Source organism: Eleutherodactylus coqui, chromosome 3 (genome assembly GCF_035609145.1).
Source record: "Eleutherodactylus coqui strain aEleCoq1 chromosome 3, aEleCoq1.hap1, whole genome shotgun sequence".
Classification (NCBI taxonomy): Eukaryota; Metazoa; Chordata; class Amphibia; order Anura; family Eleutherodactylidae; genus Eleutherodactylus; species Eleutherodactylus coqui.
Genome location: NC_089839.1, coordinates 276,551,392 through 276,575,162, shown reverse-complemented (window position 1 = coordinate 276,575,162; position 23,771 = coordinate 276,551,392). Strand labels below are relative to the sequence as shown.

Genomic DNA, 23,771 nt, shown 5'->3' with positions numbered 1-23,771 from the left:
GGCATGGAGCTCATCCTAATGGGGATCTACAATTTACTTGTGGAAGTAGTGAAGATAGACTTGTTCACACTCCGCTCACGCGCTGCTGCAACCGCTCAACCGCTGACCTGCTGCTGCAACCGCTGACCCACTGCTGCAACCGCTGACCCGCTGCTGCAACCTCTCACACCCTGCTGCAACCTCTCACACCCTGCTGCAACCGCTCACCCGCTGCTGCAACCGCTGCCGCAACCGCTGACCCGCTGCCGCAACCGCTGCCGCAACCGCTGACCCGCTGCCGCAACCGCTGACCCGCTGCCGCAACCGCTGACCCGCTGCCGCAACCGCTGACCCGCTGCTGCAACCCCTCACCCGCTGCTGCAACCCCTCACCCGCTGCTGCAACCCCTCACCCGCTGCACCCGCTACTGCGACCACTCACCCGCTGCTGCGACCACTCAACTGCTCACACTCTGCTGCAACCGCTCACTCGCTGCCGCTCTCGCGCAAACGCTTACCCGCTGACACGCGCTCACAAAAATTTTTTTTTTTTTTTTTTTTCTTCTTTCCCCCTCTCACAAACACTTAAACCCCCAGACACACACACACACACACAGAAGACACAACTAACCAGATACACAGAAGACACAACTAACCAGATACACAGAAGACACACAGCTCACAAACACACACAGAGGTAGAGGTAGATACTTATCAGCACACTCTGCCCTCCTGTCTCAGTTGCTTCGTTCTGGTCCCCTCCGCTACTGCCGGTCTCTGATTGCTGCCCCCGCACCTGCACCTGCTTCTGCTCCGGCGGCCGCTCACTCCACCTGTCACTCTGCCCTCCTGCTGCTGCTCCGAGACCCGCTGCTGCTCCGCTCCGCTCCGCTTCTGCACTCCTCCTGCCGGCTCCTGTCACCTTGGGGCGCCGGTATCGGCTGGTCCGTTGTCTCCCTCAGACCCCCCGCTCGTGCCTCTGCCTCGGCGCGCTGCTACTGGCGTCTGACGTCACTTCCGGAGCCCCATTCAGAAAAGCAGAAGACCCGGACTGCGCAAGCGCGTCTAATTTGGCCATTCGACCATTTTAGACGGCGAAAATTAGACGGCAACCATGGAGACGAGGACGCCAGCAGCGGAGCAGGTAAGTGAAAAACTTTTTATAACTTCTGTATGGCTCATAATTAATGCACAATGTACATTACAAAGTGCATTAATATGCCCATACAGAAGTGTATAGACCCACTTGCTGCCACGGGACAACCCCTTTAAGAAGGTTGCACCAGAGACCAGTTTGCTTTCACCTCATTCTTTAGTTTACATGAAACCCATTTTCACCATTTGGGATGAATTTTCTGGGCTCAACTCTATTGAGGAGACTTTATAGTGAACAACTTTTACTGTATTTTTTGTATGGGTCGTGAATAAATTTGTACAAATTAATCAATTTCCCTTTCTCTTTTAATCTCAAAGTGGAAAACATTTCATTATGTTAATTTATTATTGTTGTTGCTCTTCTGTGGATCTTTTCCAACTTCAGGGCATCTATTTTCTGAGCCGCACAAATGCTTTATAAAGTGCTAATAATATATTTGTGTCTCATGATAATAAATAGGAAAAGTTCGGGTGGTATCATTTCTTTTATTCCAACAGTATGTGTCTATAGAGCATTTTGTGATAGCAAATGAAAGAAGAAACACTTACCTTAGGGTCATTTTATATAGGACAACTTTCAGGTTCTTAATGGGACTATATCATCAAAATTTGTTTGTAATAATTAAAACCAGATAGAGAAACATACTACTTCCTGTTTTTATTTTCTGATACAATTCTTTATTCTGCTGTCTATATATGACTGTGGGGGCGGCCATCTTTCCTGAGCTACATTTAACAGCAAGCAGAGAATTTAGAGAGATGCTTTACAGCAGCTTCATGGGCTGTTCACACAATGGACTTGTATGAGAGACTGTTTTAGACATGCTCTGGCTGTGCAGAGGTTTTTTTGTAGGGAGACCAACTAGATAGTCACCGTTGATCACCTATTGTGACTGCCGGATCCTGTGTTATCTACATATAGGTGTTACCTCTCAGTGTAATCCTGCCTGTGATGTCAGTGAGACGACGGCTGCAAAGTTCTCTCCACAGATTTTGTACAAATATTGTGAAGTTTTTGCTGCCATCACACCTGCCGCCCATTTACCTTCTGTCCCTCCTACTGGAGCATATCAATGGTATCCTACCTTCCCTGGTTTTATTTATAGGCTTAAGTCTCAAGAAAGGAGCATTCTGAGAGGTAGGAACCCAACTTTCCTAGGTTGAGATTTACCACCTAATATTAGTGTTAGGACTAGAGTTGAGCGAACATACTCTGCCGAGCTTGATGCTCGTTCGAATATTAGCGTACTCGATGGTGCTTGTTACTTGAACGAGCATCAAATCCTGTTCGACCCGGCCCCAGCTTTTGGCTCCTCTTGGCAAATTTTTTGTCTGGCAGGAAGGAGGAGAGAGAGAGAGAGAGAGAGAGAGAACACGAACCAAGAAAAAAAGAAAAAAAAGCTTGGGACCCGGTGTCCCACATACAAAAATGCTTGAGTCTCCCATTGTAGTCAATGGGATTCGTTAATCGAGTAGAGCTCTTGAATTTTACAAAAAGCCCGACTCAAATAACGTGGACCTGAGCATTTGGGTGCTCGCTCATCTCTAGTTAGCACCCATCTGAGAGCTTGGTCACCTGGATCTTGGTAGATGGGCCAATGTAATTTCATCAAATTATATACCAAGAACCTTGCATTATTTAATGTGGTTGGAGTATTGATTATAGGTACGTACACCTCTGATAGTAAATTTATTTTGCGTGCTGTTGCCATTTTTGGTTTTGGCTTCTACACATCAGAAAGTATCCGCCTATTATTAAGCTCCGTGCTCAGTGTTAAAAATGAACTTTTTTAGAATTTAAAAAAAAAAAACAGATTGTGACTGAAAATGTTTTGTAAAAAAAAATCACCAAAAATTCTTTAAAAATATGTTTAACACAAAAATAGGACTTATATAATGGATAATTTCCTGGTGACACACTATCTTTAAGAGCTCGACAGTCGTCCCAGCAATTATTGCTCCTGTGCGTTCACACAAGGGCGAAAAATGCTCCTTAAATGGAGGTGGAGCGGGCTGGTAATGTTCTGGAGAGAGATTACTCATTTGTTTTTTTATCTCCATTCACATCCTTTAAGGGTTTTCCAGTTCTGTTGTATGATCTTAACGTCCTAACAACTTGACTCAAAAATGAAAGAAACACTATGAAAAGAATTTCAAGCAGCTCTGTTCTTCCTTACCCTCAGTTAATATTCATTATATACTTACTTTTTGACAGCAAACACAAACAGTCCAATTCTTGTACTATTGTGTTGGTTATCTAAAATGTTAATGTCATATGTTCCATCCCAGATGATTGGGGCAAGCCAGGGAGTGAGAACATTGAGGGCCATTTTCCTAGTGAAAACAAGCAAAAAAAAACACAAGAATGATGTCAAAATAACTAGATATGTCACATTTGCCGCAAAAATATATACGTAATATGTGTGTCCACTTCAATTTTCTTACTTAAAGAGATTGTATTGCTGGAGAAATTACCTCTTATAAATATAGGTTAAGTTTTTGATGGATACTTTTTCCACTAATAAAGCTATAATAAGTTGACCAGACATCCCGATTTAGGCGGGACAGCCCGGCTTTGGGACCCCGTCTCCCACTTTCCGGCGGGACAGCCATTTGTCCTACTTTCGGGATGCCTGGTCACCATTATAGTGATTATCAGCCAAGGTGCTGTGGCTCCCTGTTTTCTTTGATTCCGCAAGACAGGAGAGGAGAGGGGAGGAGGCACTTCCTCCCACAGCAGCAGCCCCGAGAAGAGAAAGAGCAATGGCGCTTAGAAGACCGGGAGGAGAAGGTAAGTATATGGATTTCATGGGGGCTCTACTACTACTGGGGGTAATGTGGGGTTGACTGTTACAACTAGGGTCGATACTGTCCCCTATATCAGCCCCAATAGTAATAGTATTATCACTGAGGCCACTGTGAAGGTCACTATCACTACTGGGCCACTGTGGAAGCAATATTACTACTGGGGTCACTGTGGGGGTCACTATTACTACTGGAGCCACTGTGGGGGTCACTGTTACTACTGTGGTCAATATAAGGGACACTATTAGTAATACTGTTCCCTATATCAGCCTCAGTAGTAATAGTATTAGCACTGAGGCCACTGTGGGGGTCACTATTACTACTGTGGCCACTGTGCAGGCATTATTAATACTGAGGTCACTATGGGGGCACTATTACTACTGGGGCCACTGTGGGGGTCACTTTTAGTACTGGAGCCACTGTGGGGCCACTGCTGGGGGGTCAGTATTACTACTGGGGCCACTGTGGGGGGCACTATTACTACAGGGGCTACTGTGGTGGGTCACTGTTACTACTGGGGTCGATTTACTACTGGGGTCGACATAAATATTAGTAATAGTGTCCCCTATATCAGCTTCAGTAGTAATAGTATTAGAGCACTGAGGCCACTCAGACCATAGAGGTCACTGTTACTAGTGAGGCCACTGTGGGGGATACTATTACTAGTGAGGCCGCTGTGGGGGACACTATTACTATTGAGGCAGATATAGGGAACGCTTTTACTGCTGAGGCCCCTCTGCATGTGGCAGCATACCTCAAGCTGACAGGGTATGTTTACACGTGGTGAAAATGCTGCAGAATATCTACAGCAGAAATTTCCGTGGCAAATTCCGTAGCATTTTTGTATCCAAAAAAAGTCAAAATCAATGTCATTGGTGCAAATTTTGACTGAAAATCAGCGTGCGTATATACAGCTGATTTCATATTTCCCGACTTCCGCTTCCGGTACCAGTTGCTGTTATGCAGCTGATTTTCAGTCAAAATTCGCACCATTGGTACAGATTTTGACTGTTTATTTGGATGCAGAAATGCTGCAGAATTTGCTCCCTGTCGTTTTTGAAACGGCCCTGTACTTTTTTATGACGACAGAGGTAAAATCATACGTTGTGATAAGCCCCGCCCCTTAACCACCCCGCTTTATTATTATTTATAATGATAAACTAAACATACAATTACAGTTCAGAATGAAGAATACGTAGTGTCTGTTTATACTATTTGCAGGTATGCTTGTAATAGTTCTCCCCTCCTTCCATTAATTTGCTTGAGAAATGTTCTAAGGAACTGAAATGTTCCAAAGGGTGAAATAAAAAGGTTTTTTTTATGTGCATGTGCTGTCTTCTCCATGGTCTTCTAAGAGTTTGGACTGTTTTGGAGCTTCTGGATTAGCCCCTTCAGGAGACTTGCACTAATATGGATTTGACTACAGTGCTGCTATGTTCCTATGCTGGTACTCTGCATTGTAGATAATGCGATGGTATTATTGATGTACAAGTGATCCCTTATCAGGAAAATATGACCATCAACCACTGGGATGTCCTTGAATTAAGTGGCACAAAAACCAGAATGTGCAGCAGTGGGAACTTAGCCAATGAAGGCCATGCCACTAAATTGCAGGGTCCCAGTTTAATTAAAGGGGTTGTCCCGCGAAACAAAGTGGGTCTATACACTTCTGTATGGCCATATTAATGCACTTTGTAATGTACATTGTGCATTAATTATGAGCCATACAGAAGTTATTCACTTACCTGTTCCGTTGCTGGCGTCCCCGTCTCCATGGTGCCGTCTAATTTTCAGCGTCTAATCGCCCGATTAGACGCGCTTGCGCAGTCCGGTCTTCTCCGTGTTGAATGGGGCTGCTCGTGCTGGAGAGCTGCTCCTCGTAGCTCCGCCCCGTCACGTGTGCCGATTCCAGCCAATCAGGAGGCTGGAATCGGCAATGGACCGCACAGAAGACCTGCGGTCCACCGAGGGTGAAGATCCCGGCGGCCATCTTCGCAAGGTAAGTAAGAAGTCACCGGAGCGTGGGGATTCGGGTAAGTACTATCCGGTTTTTTTTTTCAACACATGCATCGGGTTTGTCTCGCGCCGAACGGGGGGGCTATTGAAAAAAAAAAAAAACGTTTCGGCGCGGGACAACCCCTTTAATGGCCTAAGGTTTTAATTGGTCACCGTTATCCCATAGCTGCTCACTGCTTTTTCCTCTATAATTACTGGGCAATGGAAGCCTGTCTTAATTAGCTCTAAATGGGTTTCCTGTGGCCTGACTTCTGTTCCTCCCCATTTCTCTGATTGGGGTTTTTTTGCATCTCACTCTATATGATCCATTGAACTATAATCGGGTCTGTTGGGTCACATTGAGTTGTACATCATCTAAAGGGAAAAATAAGTGCAGCATGCAGCGCAATTTTTTTGTCAAAATGACAAAAACCATGACAGAGACTCCAATGCAGATGTAAACAGAGTGTAACAGATGCAGATTTTGCAATGGATTTGTAAGATTTTTCCCAGCAGAATATTCCTGCTGTGTGTGAACCCAGCCTTATAGTTGTTGCGGCAACCACAATCAGGAAGTGGAGCTGCGGTGAAGTCATGACATCAGCACGACTCACATTTACGACAGACATTTGTGCTGCCCTCTTTCTGATTGGCTGACAAGGTCTTGCATCACCCAGCTGGCCAATCAGCCACAAGTGTATTTATTTTGGACCCGCCTCTACATGGGCGCTGGTTATTGTCCTGATTGCGGTGTTTGGTAAGACAGCAGATTCCTCTTAGCCAAGTACCTGTGGTTATTTGTTCTGTGGGGGGGCCTATTCACTTCTACCTTATTCTGTGTTATATATATATATATATATATATATATATATATATATATATATATATATATATATATATATTGCACTTTCCATATGTATTAAACATCTTACCTATTCTCCATCTAGGAACAGACTGGGCCCCCTAAATTCCTAATGTGGGGTCACCCGTAAAGGGGCAATCACCCTGCTTCAAGGCAGAGTCTGCCACACCAAAGTTGGTAAGGGATAGTGTTCCCATCCCCGTATTTTTGTTACCTTTACTTGCCCTATTGTGTGTTCCCCGTGTTCTAGTGATGTCATACAGGTCTATATTGGGGACATTAATTACATCTTGGTCTAAGATGTTAGTGACGTCCAGGGATTGCGCTGTACTTGCGCCATGCACAAATGTAACAATAGTACTTTATTTATTGATGTTAATTTCCTGTCTACGATCTTTTTTGGATCTCTGATAAAATAATAGGAACTTTATACCTAAATAGAAACTACATGGACTTTACCTACAATAGTTCATTACCTGACAGATAATTAGGGGGGAATTACCATGACAACACACCACTCATTACTAGTCCTAAGTTATATGTCAGTTTTCTGTGAATGCAATTACATTTGTGCTCTCCAATTAGGGTCCATACATAGCTACATACTTGCTAATCATTTGTGGCAAGTGTTTGTACAAATGGGATTCCTTAAGGACTACTAACTAAACAACGTCAATCCATTTCTATTAATAATGAACAGAAAATTCCTCCTGCTCACGTTAAATATCAATAACATCAATCTTTTAATAATTACCGTAAGTACATTTATCAGGAAAGACTATGCGGATGAGGCAATCGAATTTCTCGTATGGATCAAAGCAGCGCTCGAAAATTATGGAGTTAAAAACAGGTCTGCAATGCCCCATTGAAATTAATGAGAGCGTTGTACTTCAATTACCATGGCATTCTGAACACCACGCTAATCGCGGTGGAAAGTGTTCGTTGTGAGAGCGTCCTCAGGTCTAAAAGAGAGCGTATTAGCACATAAACCAGATAAAATTCTTTTTTTTTCATACCGTTCAAATTTTGCACTATTGCATGCGGGTTAAAAAAAAAGCAGGAAGATAGGCCTTGCCCTTTTTTTTCTCGCACGTAGAAAAACTATATGCAAGAAAGATTTGTTTATCCAAAGAAAGCAATAAATATCTCCATCCCCCTATCCTGTTCATTAGCCTTGTGAGGATGGGGCCAGCTGGTTGACTAGTGTAATCTAACTAGCCACTCCCAGCTGTAGTCTTGAACTACAAATCTAGTGGTAGCCTTATTGCCACGCATGTGGCTGGCGTGCATCGGTATGCTGTGTGAAGTGTCCGGGATCAAGTGCCTCATGCAGTCGAATGATGCAGTTAAGCAGAGCAGTTCGACAGAGCAGGAGACAGGTAAACTCCACATTCTCCCATACTCTGGACATTAATACCCTCCACCTCTATTCTCATTTCAAGCCTTAACACTTTCTTCCTATGCCCAGCCCCAACACACTCCATCCACATCAGCTCCCATGCACTTTTCACCATCCTCAGGCACCTCCACCCCCCCCCCCCACCCACACCACCAAGAAACACCTTAGCCACCCTCATAAATCCCCCAACCACCAGCTCACCCTCGCTACACTACTACTCCTAGCCACAGGGGACATATTCCCTAAAGCCTAGCCTATCCCGTACTGCTCTCTACCAAAATTCCCCCCAATCATACAAAACCTCCCCACTAGCCCATGTGCCCCCCCACCTGCTCCATTCAAATGCACCCTATGGAGCTACCAATCCATGTGCAACAAGCTCCCAACTATTCACGACCTCTTCACCACTTCAACCTGCTCGCCCTCACCAAAATGTGAATATAGCAGTCCGATTTTTATCTCCCCCACTGCATTGTCCTATAATAGCCTGCAGTTCTCCCACACCCCCAGATTGGGTGACAGGCACAGCGGAGGAGTAGGCGTCGTACTCTCGCTGAACTGTACCTTCCAGGTCATTCCCTCGGCTCCCTCGCGCACCATTATTCGAAGTCCACACCCTACGACTCTTCCGCCTACTGTCCCAGCGCAACGCAGTTATCTACCAGCCCTCAGGTCCAACCCACCTGTTTCTAGACCACTTCGCCGCCTGGCTCCCCTACTTCCTATCCTGTGAAATCCCAACCCTCATCTTTGGCGATTTCAATATCCCTACTAACAACCACAGCTCCTCATCTGCCTCCCATCTCTTAACGCTCACCTCCTCCTTCGGCGTATCACAACTCTCAGACTTCCCCACTCACAGAAACAGCAACACTCTTGATTTAATCTTCCTCCACCTCTGCTCTGCCTCCCACTTTACTAACTCCCTTCCCGTTCCACATTTGGATCACAACCTTCTCTCTTTCTCCATCACGCACCCTTGTATTTCCCATGACCCTCCTATCTATCACACCTCTAGGAACCTCCAGACTGTGTACACCCATCATTTCACCGAGACCATGCAGTACTCCCTGTCCCCTATCTCTCTCCACTCCTGCCCTAATCTGGCTGCCAAACACTACCACACCACCCTCAGACAGGCCCTGGATGAAGCGGCACAACCCTTGACCCGAGCCGTCCACCGCAGACCACGGCAACCTTGGCTCACGTCTCAAATGTGCTTTATCTGGTGGTGCTCTAGGTGCGCCGAATGGCTGTGGAGAAAATCAAAGCAGCCCACAGACTTTCTGCACTTCAAATTCATGCTTAAAACCTATAACTTCGCGCTTTACCTTGCCAAACAAGTTTATTTCACCACCCTCGTCTCCTCACTATCCCACAACCTCAAACGACTCTTTGACACTTTCCACTCCCTTCTCAGCCCCAAAGAACAGGTCCCTGTGACCGATCTCAGTACTGGAGAACTAGCTGCCTATTTCAAAGAAAAAAATCGACAACATCCAAAAATAAAACTCTGAAAACTGCACAGCTAACCCGGGCCCAGTTCTCTTCAGCACTGCATCCATCACCCACTAATTTTCTATGTTAGAACCAATGACAGAGGATGAAGTCTCCAGACTGCGTTTGCTGCTCGCCCCACCACCTGCGCTAGTGATTCTCTTTCCTCTCACCTCCTCCGGTCGCTTTCCCCACCTGTCATTACTCACCTCACCACCATCTGCAACCTCTCCCTATCTTCTGGCACCTTCCCCTCCTCATTCAAACACTTCTTTCTATTCCCCCTGCAAAAAAAAACAACCCTTGACCTGACTGACGCTGCCAACTACAGACGCATCTCAAACCCCCCTTCATCTCCAAATTATTAGAACTCCTGGTCTACTCTCGCCTCACATGCTTTCGTTCTGACAACTCACTCCTCGACCCCCTCCAGCCCGGTTTACGTCCCTTACACTCGACCAAAATCGCCCTTACAAAAGTATCAAATGACCTGATGATGGCAAAGTCGAGAGGCGACTACTCCCTACTAATCCTCCTTGACCTCTTCACTGCATTTCACACTGTTGACCATGACCTCCTTCTCACTATGTTGCACTCTACTGGCCTAAAGGACACTGCTCTCTCCTGGTTCTCCTCCTACCTCTATGACCGCTCTTTCAGCGTCTCATTCGCTGGCTCTATCTCCTTGCCACTTCCTCTCACTGTCGGAGTCCCCCAGGGCTCATTCCTTGGTCCCCTTCTCATCTCTATCTACACAGCCCCAATTGGACAAACCATCCACAAATTTGGTCTCCAATACCGTCTCTACGCTGACGACACCCAGCTATACACCTCTTCCCCTGACATCTCAGCACCATTACTCCAAAATCTCACTGACTGTCTGTCTGTTGTCTCTAACACCATGTCCTCCCTGTTTCTCAAACTTAACCTCTCAAAAATTGATCTCCTCGTCTTTCCGCCCTCAACCAGCCAACCTCCCCCCAACATCCCCATATCAGTATCTGGAACCACCATAACCCCTATACAGCACGCCCACTGCCTAGGAGTCACACTGGACTCTGACCTCTCCTTTACACCGCATAACCAATCTCTGGCCCGAACATGCCACCTGCACCTCAGAAATATTGCTAAAATCCATCCGTTCCTCTCCATGGACACGCTAAAGACTCTCGTCTCCGTCATCCACTCCCAACTCGACTACTGCAACCCGCTGTTCATTGGCCTACCCCGCACCAGACTCTCCCCTCTCCAATCCATATTAAAAGTGGCAACTAGGCTCATTTTTCTATCCAGCTGTTTCTCAGGTGCCTCTGCGTCATTGCTTTGGCTGCCCATCCACTGCAGAACTAAATTTAAACACCTCACCTTCACCCACAAAGCTCTCCATGGTGCTGCGTCACCGTACATTGCTTCCCTCCTGTCTATACACCACCCAGCCCGCACACTCCGATTCGCTAACACACTCAGACTAAACACGGACCTCACATGCTCGCCTCCAGGACTTCACCAAAGAGGCTCCGAACCTCTGGAATGCTCTACCCTAAGGCATCCAAATAATACCTGATGCATGAAATTTCAGGCGCACTTTAAAAATGCACCTTTTCAGGGAGGCATAGCAAATCTCCTGACCTATTCCCCCTGGCCCTCCCTATGGCTCCCCACACCTTCCACCCTGCCTATCGCATAGGACCTCTACCTCTTCACCTCCATACCGCCCTTACCATGTTTACTTCCTAAAAATTGATTTCCACAGGTAATTCCCGTACTGCCTGTGTTCCCCCATGCCTCATCCCTCCCCCCTCGAAAGCTTTCATTTTATCTCAACAGTATAAGAAATGAAAGCTGCGCTGTGATTGGTCACTATGGGAAAGAAATACAGATTTTCTTTTAGTAAGCATTCATAAGAGTATGGTGTCGGCTGCTTTTTAGATGCTATGGTGAGGATAAGTGAGTGTGACTGAGGCATAGCATATAGTTACTTAATACATACACATTGGGGTGCAGATTGAATGTGATGACAATACACCATAAGGGCGCCCACCCACTGGCGTTTGCGATTTTCGTGCGTGAAAAATGCAGCGTTTTCACGGCGTTTTTCCCGCGCGTTTTTTGCCGCGTTTTCGCTGCGTTTTCGCGGCTTTTCCATTAATTTCCATTGACTTTCATGGGTGCATTAGGAGAAAAATAAGGACACATATGCAACTGACAGTTCCTATGTTAAAAATCGCAACGCAACGCAAAAAAAAACGCCAGTGGACAGGAGTACATTCAATTCTAATTGCTCTTGAGAAAAAACGCAAAACGCAAAGAAAAAAAAATCGCCAGTGGGTGGGCGCCCTTACTGTGGCAAAAGTTTGGCTCAACAGGTGGTATAAAGTTGAACAAAAGTGTCTAAAGATGCTCAAAAGTTAATGGGAAGCTTTCACTATGTGCATGCAGTTCATTCTGCAAGCCTGATGCTATGGAGCAAGAGGAGCTGAGCAGATTGATGTATAGTTTTATGGTAAAAGAGTCAGTATAAACTTGTCGTTTATTTACATTTCTGCTCATTCTGAGCTTATTGGTCTAGTGGGCGGTCCTAATCAGTGACTGACAGCTATTTGTGTATGGAGTCATGTGTGGAAAGCTGTAAATCACTGATAGAGCTGCTCATTGGACCTTTAACACCTTAGAGATCAGTCTATTTTGTATGTTAACCCCTAAGTGACTAAGCCTGTTTGCACCTTAGTGACCAGGCCAAATTTTGGAAATCTGACACGTGTCACTTTAACATAGAATAACTCTGTTAAAGGGGTTGTCCCGAGGCAGCAAGTGGGTCTATACACTTCTGTATGGCCATAATAATGCACTTTGTAATGTACATTGTGCATTAATTATGAGCCATACAGAAGTTATAAAAAGTTTTTTACTTACCTGCTCCGTTGCTAGCGTCCTCGTCTCCATGGTGCCGACTAATTTTTGGCCTCCGATGGCCAAATTAGCCGCGCTTGCGCAGTCCGGGTCTTCAGCAGTCTTCTATGGAGCCGCTCGTGCCAGAGAGCGGCTCCGTGTAGCTCCGCCCCGTCACGTGCCGATTCCAGCCAATCAGGAGGCTGGAATCGGCAGTGGACCGCACAGAAGAGCTGCGGTCCACGAAGACAGAGGATCCCGGCGGCCATCTTCAGCGGTAAGTATTGAAGTCACCGGAGCGCGGGGATTCAGGTAAGCGCTCCGGTAAACTTTCTTTACTTCCCTGCATCGGGGTTGTCTCGCGCCGAACGGGGGGGGGGTTGAAAAAAAAAAAAACCCGTTTCGGCGCGGGACAACCCCTTTAAGGTTTTGCATAACCAAGTGATTCTGACATTGTTTTTTTGCCACATTTTGTACTTTAGTTAGGTGGTAAAATAGACCAATAGAATTTGTGTATTCTTATTAAAAGTGCCAAAATTGGGAAAATTTGTGATTTTTTTTTAATTTTTTCACATTTTCAACTGTAATATCTTAAATATGTGCAAAAATACTGTGCAAGTTTTTGCTAAGATATATATTTCCATCTGTTTACCTTATTCTGGGCGCACATTTGAAAAACGTTGGTCTTTTTAACCATTTAGGAAACGTACAAATTTAACATTACTTATCAACATTTTGAGGAACACTTTGTTTTCCTACACCAAGCCAAGATTGCAAAGGCTCATAGGTGTCAGAATCATAGATATCCCCACAAATGACCCCATTTTAAAAACTACACACCTTAATGTATTCACTGAGGGGGGGGGGGGGGGGTCTGGAGTATTTTGACCCAACAGTTTTTTTTCAGGAGTTAATGCAATTTAGAGGAGAAAAAATAAAATTTCATATTTTTACAAATATGTCATTTTAAAGACATATTTTTTTCTATAGTGCACAAGAAAATGGGGATTTACACCCCAAAATGGATACCCCTGTTTGTCCTATGTTCAGAAACTTACCCATTGTGGCCCTAATAATATGTCCGTATGTACAACGGGGCCCAAACTGAAAGGAGCAGCTGATGGCTTTCACAACAGAGCTTTTGCTTGAAGGTGATTTGGGCCTCATTGCACACTTTTAGAGCCTTTGAGCGGCCAAAACCACAGAGAACCCCCACAAATGACCCCATTTCACAACTAGACCCCTTAACGAATTCATCTAGTGGTGTACTGCGAGTTTTGACCCCGCCGTTTTTGAAAGAATAAGGAAAGAAAAAAAATACGATTTACATTTTTTTGCGGACATTGCCAGAGGCCTTAGGTAAGTAATTTCACCTCCCCTAATGGATCTGATCCGTGACGGGAGGTGAAAATTCAACTTTTTTTTACTTCATCACGTGACCAGGGAACGCATACCGTGCCAGCCCATGAAATCTCCAGCCTCTCAGCTACGTTTGGTATCCAGGAGCAGGGAGATTTTAAATTACCTGGGCAATCTGTGGCTGTTGCGCATGTGTCCGCCACTTCGGCGAAGGGCGTGTGCGCAGAAGCCGGGGTAAGGTTCACGGATAAATCCGGAGGCCTTAGGTACGTAATTTCATCCTCCATCATGGATATGATCCGTGAGGGGAAATGAAACTTAAACTTTTTAAACTTTTTTTTTCACTTTACATGATCACTGTTATCCATTGGACCGGGAACCGCATACAGCGGTCCCCGGTGATATCTCTGCTCCTGGCTACTGATGCTAGCCCAGAGCAGAGGAATTTTAAATTTCCTGGGGCACAAGCCCTTCTGTGCATGCACCCAACATTTCTGTCAGGTGCGCATGTGCAGAAGGCGACTTAAGGTCCTGGAAGGACCATATCGCCGCAGAACATTGCGGAGGACGGGGGTGAGTATTTTCACCTCCCCCATGGATCCGAACCATGAGGTGAGGTGAAACTTTACCTTTATTTTACTTTTTTTAACTGTTTTTGATCACCGTTAAAGCCTGAAGTTAGGGTACATTTTGCACAGTCACTCAGAGTTAGCTTACACAAACACCCATTACGTCCGCTCAGCGCACTAAAGCACCACGCCTCCATGCGGATATAAGATTGTGTCCATTTAAAACTGCAAACACACAGCATTTGCACTGACAAAATACACATCTCCAGGCAAGATGGAAGGACCCCTGTCCTTTACTAATCAGGGTAATTGTCCTGATAAGGTTGGCCCCACTGTCTTCATCTGGGACTTGACTATCCCTGATAAGGAACCTATAGAGAGATGCACAAAACACACACAGGACACAACACTGTTCACAAACATTAAACACAGACAGTTCACACCCCATGTCTAGCCACCTGCACAGACATACAGAACAAGTCGCTGTTCACACCAACACACACTGAACACGGAACAGGAACCCCGCCCAGAGCTCACATGCATACAGATGGTAAACTATAGCTAATCCAAGTGTCCTCACACCAGGGAAATAGAGAGTCAGCCACCGTGCTGACATAGGGAACAGTGTCAGATATCACCCATCTGACACACACACAAGACATAAGACATCTGGAGGCCGCACCTGTCCAAGGGAAAGAAAGAGGGGGTTTACAGACAAGAACTACAGGTGTCCAGACCGTCTTCAGGGAAGGAGCGAGACACTTCAGAAAAGCATGTGAATTTTTCCACATATAGCTATATATGAATCTGACCAGCTCCTCCTGCTCTATGACACACTGCCTTTAAGGATAGGTTGACGCAGTTGATTTTTGCAATGAATTTGACAAGGAATCCTTGCCGATTCTGTGTCAAATCCATGGTGGCCTGCATTTCCTTACCGTAAATGGGAATCCACGCCGTGGAAAAAAGAGTGACATGTCATTCATAAGGCAGATTCTGCTCTATATAGTAACATCCAGTTGTTTATTTATTCATACCTTTCCAGGAGGTATAATAGGATAACGACACAGCGCAACAATTAAAAGGGAACTTGCTTCAGAATTGTTACTTTATAGGGAATAAACCTATTTTCTACCTCTTATTTTGAGTGTTTAAAAGCAGCTTCCTCTCACAGTGTGCCAGCTCTATAGACTTCTCTACCAATTTCTGTGACCAGTTAATGGGATGTTCTTCTTTAGGCCGAAACACTGGAACTTTGTACTGCATGCTGTGAATGACAGACAGAATTAAAGGAAAAGTTTAAGTTTTTTTCTGTTATCCACCCCTTTCACATATACCTGAATACTATGGTATTATCATTTTATATTAGTTTTTTCATAAGAACATGCACGTAGAAGTAAAAAAGCATGTGTAGTTTGGTGGACACTTTGCTGCTGCGAGCAAAGGTACTTATAAAAAGATGCTGACACTAATAATACTGTCTCCCTTTCTCTCCCTGTTCTGTGCATAAAAATGAGCAAAAACATTTTCATTCACTGGCCATTACGGTGCATTGGGTAAATTGCTGCTCAGGTCCTTTGACAAAAGAGAATATGCACATCTATTCTCCTAATCTATTCTACAATCTGGTGAATCTGCAAATTGGTCAATTTGGCAAATTAATTTGCCAATATAAAAGGGTTTGGCATGCTATCAAGAAAAGTATAACCCTGGTTGCTGACATTCAGGAATAAGGTATGTGTGTGTGGTGGGGGTGGTGGTGGTGTGGAAGGGGGGATAGCGGCACCGATTAGCGCTCTCCTTAACATGGGGCAATGTCAAGGAGTCATTTGGAAGCGCCAGATGGCGCCATGTTGTCAAGGCCTCATGGAGGTTCCTCTCCCACCAGTGACATAGCAATGATGCAGAGAGTGCATATTTGCAACCAGAAAGTGGAGGACAAGTGCCCGCTTTCTCCCTGGACATGGGTGACTTGAGTGTCTTTAACGCGAGTGCTGCAAGAGAGAGAGAAACTGCAACACAGCCAAGGAAGAGAAACAGCAATTCCGTGACCTTGTGTGAGTCAGCTGAAGGAGTTCCAGAGGACAATCCTCCAGGGGCCCTCTGTCTGTTGGAGTGACACAGATATATAGGAGGAAAATGACAGACTGTGTCTGAGGGTAGTGGTCGCTGTTTCCTATATTACTGCTGCATCCAGAGCTCCATCGATGGAAAAATAAAAAAGTTATGGGACCTTGAACACAACGATGTAAAAAAAAAATTTAAAAAAAGGGGTCTTATTGTGCAAAAGTGGAAAAACCTAAAAAAATTATAATTTTGGTGTAATCATACCAATCGGTAGAAAATATTTATCATGCTATTTTTGCTGTATGAATAATGCTGTAAAATAAAACAATGGCAGGATTGGTGTTTTCTCTTCCTGCCCTAAAAAAATAAAAAAATAAAGTAATAGTACACAAAAATAGTACCCATAAAAACTACAGTTTGCTTCAGAAAAACAAGCCATGCGGTCATGTCAACGGAAAAATATAAAAAGTTATGGCTTTTGAAATGTGGAGATGAAAATCCCTTCCAAATTATTGTGTCATTATGTTCAAAGTAGGCAATGTCGGAATTTACTTTGGGTACTTCGGGGTATGCATTGAGGGTAAAATAAACTCTTAGGTTTCTTTTTTTAAGGGTATTTATGTGTCCTGATAGAGATAACAAAAAGTCATTACTGTGCCAAAGATATGTTGGCGTTACATTATATTGTTTAGCTATGGTCAGAACAGGTGATTGTCTTGATCGTTACATTCTGGGACAGCAATAGTAAGAATCTATTAGTTATAAACATGTTGATTCGTGAGTTGTTATTGTATACATGTGCATAGAATGAATAGTCCTTCCTGTAGCTTGTCACATATCAAATAGTTCCTCTTTCCACCATATCGCTCAGAGACTGAGCATGTCTATATGGGTTAGAGGTTGTGTCCATGCAGGTATCTAAGACTGCATTAAAATCAGCTGTATCATGTATCACGGTGGCGTTGAACCCTCTATGGTGACATGTTTGCACAACAGCGACAGTTTGTTTCAACACTGGACAACAGTTAGATGAAGGCTGGACTGGTATTGGCGGCATTAGCATTTGAGATGACATGATATCATGTTCAGCAGATGTGAAGATGATGGTGATGGACTATGCTTCAAAGTTGGTCAATATGCACTGCCAGCTATGTATGTGTAAATTTGTAAGTTGTCATTTATTGGAATCTCTACACAGGTGTCCAGCTACAATCTGCCAGACTGAGTACTGCTGTATCCATAGCAACTGAGGCCACAGGGGTTTGTGGGGGATGTAGTCCATCCATAATCCCGCATTTAGCTCAGAGACCATGTGACTGATCACATGACCGTGACATCATCACAGGTCCTGTCAGCACACGAGCTATGTATGTAAAAATTTGTGAGGTGTAATTTATTGGAGTCTCCACACAGGTGTCCAGCTGTGTCACAACCAAGTACAAACTTCCAGACTGAGTACTGCTGTATCCATAGCAACTGATGCCACAGGGGTTTGTGTGGGGATGTAGTCCGCCCATAATCCCTCATTCTGTACACAAGAAGGATAAAGAAACTGTGATGATGTCATCGTTATGTGATCAGGGGATGGAGCTAAGAGCCAGTAACTGACATCACAGGTGCTGATTCACTCACTCACTAAATGACTCATCACTAAGGGCTTCTTCACATTAACTCGGGTGATGATGGGTATGCCATCTGGCGTGTATATATATATATATATATATATATATATATATATAATTTATTTATTATATAAGTACAAAAATTAGTGCAATGAATAAATGTAAATAATGTAAACTGCAAGAGCGTATAGTAGAAAGAAGGAAAACCCACCAACCCAAGCCACATTCATCGATGAGCCACCACCGAAAAACAGATCTAAGCGGAAAGCTTTACAGATCTTCTCCATTTCACTTCCGTTTTTAATAAAACTTGGATCGGTCAATAAAACTCTAGTGTGAACACAGACCAGTCTTGTTCTCAAAAATGTGCTCTCTGAGCCACATTAATTAGCTATAAATTCTTGTTTTTTATTTATCATACTATGTGTGGCGTAGGTTTTCCAATAGAAACCTCCAGTATATGAACAGTTTGCAAGTCTGGCTCCTCAACTGTGTCAGCTGAATGTGATCAAGAGAGGTTTTTAGCCCTTAGATGTTAATATAGAGGTTTCAATTCACTGACAGCAATGAGAAATCTTTTTAAAAAATCAACACATTGAAATACTAAGTATATGAGATAGTTAGACGATTTTATATACAATAATTAAGCTTCATTTAGACGGGGCTCACTCCAGCGTATTGTCACAGAGCATTACACTGTACCAATTTCCCATAGGCTCCCATGTTGCGAATTGTGCGAAATTCACATGCAAAAAAAAAAAATCGCAGCATGTTCTATATGGGCGCGTACTGTGCGCACATACCGGCCAAGATAGTGCATGACAATTGGCGACACGCGAGAAGAATGCATGTCATGTCACGAAGTACAGCCGCCTGAACCCGGCTTTATATAGACTTAAAGAAATTCTTTAGGAATTTTTAAAAAAAAGTCAATATTTTTAGACAGGACCCAATGATTCCATTGAGAAGAATAACTGAAATAAGTATTTTAGCATTAAACTGAATCCAATCAGTATTTTATTATTGTTTTCCATTATCATATGCCTGTAACAAAATATACGCACGCCACAAATATAGCAAAGTTTTAACTTGACTGTAATGCATTTCTGCAATACGCTATCTTAAGCCATTCAAAAGCTGCTGCTCTCTTAACTTAACACAACAAAACCTATTGCAAAGTGATTGAAAGGGTAATTAAACATTGGCACAGAAAGGTATCACAGCAGGTTAACCCTTTCCAATCCACTGTCTGACGTCTTAAGACATTATGATTTAAGGCTGTACAGCTCAGATGCTGGAAGAAGTCCTTCAGGGTTCTCTTACTGTATATTCCCAGCCTCTCTGCTGTCGGAGCCTATCCAATGTGTCACCTAATGCAGTACTGGCTTTAGCCAGCATATAGCGCCGTTGTACAATGGCAGAAAAAGAGTTAGCCCCCCTAGGAAAACCAGGATACAAATTGGATTGGAAAGGGTTAAAGGTCAAGTTAAACTTTGCAGCATCTGTAACTGCAAAAATGCAATATGCAGAATCACTTACCAGAATCCCACTATAAAGAGTATGGCCAAAACCAGTAGTCTGATGCCATAAGACCTGGCAGGCAGCATGCTCTTCCATTTTCCAGGCATGTTGTCTGTGTGAGAGTCACAGTTACCACTTCCTATACAGAGAAAAAAAAAGTTTTGCTTCTAAGAAAGTTAATAGAAGTTATGATTGGGGCAGGTAAGCCTAAGGCCCAATGTCTACGGGAAAATAGAATTTTAAAAACCGTGCGGGTCTCCCGCACGCATGATTCGCACCCATAGGGAATCATTAAATAATTAAATACCTGCGGATGTCATTTATCGCCGATGCGTGGATTGCACATGCAGAGAAACACCCGGAGCCTGCTCCATTTTGTGCAGGTTTCCTGCACGGATGCCTTCCACGGTTTCTATTGAAGTTAGTGGAAGCCATCCGTCCTGTGACACGAATGCAGCTGACACCGCGTCCATGCCGCAAGAAAGCAGGAGCTTAAAAAAAAAAAAGATAGCACGGCGCATGCCGTCAGCGTCCCGAGCGCATCCGCCAGGCAGAAGAAAGAAGATCCGGCTGGTGGACCATGGGGATGAAAAAATCCTGTGCCATAGCTGTCACAGCTGTTGCAGAAGTCCGCAATGTACTCCCTATGTTTTCAATAGGGCTGCCGCCGGCCCCATTGAAGACAATGATGAGCGATGTCACCGGTGCTCAGGAAAGGTGTTACAGCACTTGAGAGGGTTCAAAGAAGGGCAACTAAACTAATACATGAAATGACGGGACTGGAATACCCAGAGAGGCTATCCAAATTGGGATTATTTACTCTAGAAAAAAGACTGCTAAGGGGCGACCAAATAACTATGTATAAATACATGAGGGGACAATACAAGGATGTCTCCCATGATCTGTTTATACCCAGGGCTGTGACGGTAACAAGATGGCATCCGCTACATCTAGAAGAAAGCAGGTTTTATCGCCAACACAGAAAAGGGTTCTTTACTGTAAGAGCAGTTAGACTGTGGAACTCTCTGCCTGAGGATGTGGTGATGGCAAAATCCATAGAGGAGTTTAAAAGGGGACTTGATGTCTTTCTGCAGCGGAAGGATATTACAGGATATAAATCTTAGGTTAATTGTTAATCCTGGTATACAGGCAGGTAGGAACTATTAGGGGTTGATCCAGGGATTAGTCTGATTGCCATTAGGGAGTCGGGAAGGAATTTTTCCCCCAAAAGGGCTAATTGGCTCCTGCCTCTTGTTTTTTTTTGCCTTCCTCTGGATCAACAAAACAGGAGGATAAAACAGGCTGGACTAGATGGACATTGTCTTCATTCAGCCTTACGAACTATGTTACTATGTTGCATTTTTCTCTGCGCTGCACGGCACACGCTCTCGCATCGCTAGAAAAAATATCGCTAGTGGGTAGGCACCCAAAAGATGGCTTTTGAGTGAATTTTGAGCAATAATTGTTATGTATAAAAGGGCCTTCAGATAGGTAAATCCTAAACAAATAAGTAACAAAGGAAATAACACTGACATAAAGACAATAGAAAAATACATCTCCTTAGTGAACAATGTAGCATTTTCAAACATAACTGAGCTTAGAATTATAAGGGGTTTTCCAGGAGTTGGATATTGATGATCAATCCCGTGGACGGGTTGTCGATATCAAATTAATGGGGAGCTCTTCCTAAATCTAATAAGGATATTATGTTTTCAGCAAATATAGGATATTCATTGTATAATGACCATTTATATACTTGTTCAATATACTTTATGAATGCATTCTTCATGTCTCTTCATCTAATAGGAACTTTAATTGATTATTTGCAATGGAATGAGATGTCCCGGTTATGTGATGGACGCCCAGGTGTCTGGAAAACCGGAAAAATGTAGAACTTTTCATAACGCAAAGAATAACCTTTCTTTGCTGAAACAATAATAATGTCATGTTTGCATTAACAAACCGAAGAACTAAAAGATGTTTTACTAATGTCAGAACCTGCAGATGTGGATCTGTTGTGCTACAGACTGGTTTGGCTTTGGGCTAAATCTAGAAGCAATGGCTGAGGAACACACGATCTTTACCGTTTTACCCCACCAATCAGGATCTGGGCTTCTCTTAGGGGTCTCCAGGCCATCACGCTAAAAGGGGTGCCGGTAATGAGGCTGCTGACTCAACTACAGACAATTTATCATTTTATTTTATTTTTAATAAGTTTGTTTATTTACATGCTTTTAGGCAAGGCTCACACGAGTACAACGCAGCATTCTACTGCTGTGTGACCCGGGGGGATTGCTGCGTATGGCCTTAGTCAGACGGGCGTTTTTTTGCGCGATATGCGCATGCGTCCGGCGATTTTTTAAAACCATTGCTTTGCAATGGTATCGGACACATGAGCACTTTTTATGCGCTCGTCCGATAAATTATAGAATAGAAATCGCAGATCGCACCTATCTGCGATCTGCGATTCCTGTTCTCTTCTCTATATGCGCTCAATGGGGCCGGCGGCAGCAGCGCCGACCCCATTGAGAACATATAGAAGACAAATCATTCTTCTCTGCCACAGCTGTAACAGCTGTGGCAGAGAAGAACGATGTTTGCCCATTGAATTCAATGGAGCCGGCAATACAGCCGACTCCATTGAAAGCAATGGGCTGCCGGCGTGCGCGGGATGAATTGTCGGGAAGGGCTTAGATATATAAGCCCTTCCCTGCAATTCATCCAGAAAAGTGTTAAAATAAAAAATATATACATACTCACCTGCTCCCGGCAGCCGGAGTTCCGCGCGGCCGGCCTGCAGTGGGTGTGAAGGGGGTGTGAGTCAGACCTGCCCCCTGATTGGCTCAGCGCTGAGCCAATCAGGGGGCAGGTCTGACTCACACCCCCTTCACACCCACTGCAGGCCGGCTGCGCGGAACTCCAGCTGCCGGGAGCAGGTGAGTATGTATATATTTTTTATTTTAACACTTTTCTGGATGAATTGCAGGGAAGGGCTTATATATTTAAGCCCTTCCCGACAATTCATCCCACACTCGCCCGCAGCGCATTGCTTTCAATAACATAGTAACATAGTATGTAAGGCCGAATGAAGACATTGTCCATCTAGTCCAGCCTGTCTATCCTACTGTGTTGATCCAGAGGAAGGCAAAAAACCCCAAGGCCAGAAGCCAATTAGCCCTTTTGGGAGAAAAATTCCTTCCCGACTCCCTAATGGCAATCAGACTGTTCCCTGGATCAACCCCTAATAGTTCCTACCTGCCTATATAACAGGATTGATACTTAACCTAATATTTGTATTGCCGGCTCCATTGAATGCAATGCGCTGGACAGCTCCAGCCCGTTTCTAATGAAACGCGGCTAGGAGCAGATTTTCGGGCGATTTTCGGGCACCGGTCACGCGATTTGCGGATGCGCATCCGTCATGCGATCCGCAAATTGCGCGAAAAAACGCCCGTCTGACTAAGGCCTATGGCAGCACTTTTTCAATGCGCATAACAACGTATCCCACATACTCTGTTATACGCAGTCTGACTTATTTATTTCATTCGCCGTTGCATATAAATGCCACACATATGCAATGTAATTGTGTATGTACAGCGATTTTTACGTACTCGTAGAGAACAGTAGGGCTCTATCATGTGTAATACGCTGTAGAATAGAACGCGCTGTGTTCTTTTTTACATGTGTACGAGTTATTCGCAATGAATATATGCAAGTGTGAATGGATCAATGAAAATCAATATATTGTGCATGTAATACGCAATTAAATTACGCTCGTGTAAGCCTTCCATTCTGCATATGACATATGGCTTACTTGTTTAAGAACAATGGACTTTTTCTTTGTGGTTTGAACATTGTAAATATTTGTAAGGCAGCTATTGGGTTTTAACCCCTTAGTGACGAAGCCTGTTTGCGCCTTAGTGACGGAGCCAAATTTTGGAAATCTGACATGTGTCACTTAACATATCATAACTCCGTGAAGGCTTTACATATCCAAGTGATTCTGACATTCTTTTTTCGCCACATGTTGTACTTCATTTAGGTGGTAAAAAT

At 44.2% G+C, this 23,771-nt stretch overlaps 1 protein-coding gene across 1 annotated transcript in view; it reads right to left on the bottom strand.

Moving 5' to 3' along the window:
• The window catches only part of LOC136621769 (histo-blood group ABO system transferase 2-like), a 37,693-nt gene extending 17,868 nt beyond the window's left edge, over positions 1–19,825 (bottom strand). Inside the window, exons 1-3 of the mRNA XM_066597478.1 lie at positions 19,737–19,825; positions 15,644–15,775; positions 3,339–3,467 (exon numbers count right to left, since the gene is read on the bottom strand). Of these exons, the coding sequence (XP_066453575.1) occupies positions 3,339–3,467; positions 15,644–15,775; positions 19,737–19,825 (350 nt within the window). The remainder of the gene's footprint in view (positions 1–3,338; positions 3,468–15,643; positions 15,776–19,736) is intronic.
• Positions 19,826–23,771: the final 3,946 nt, after the last annotated feature.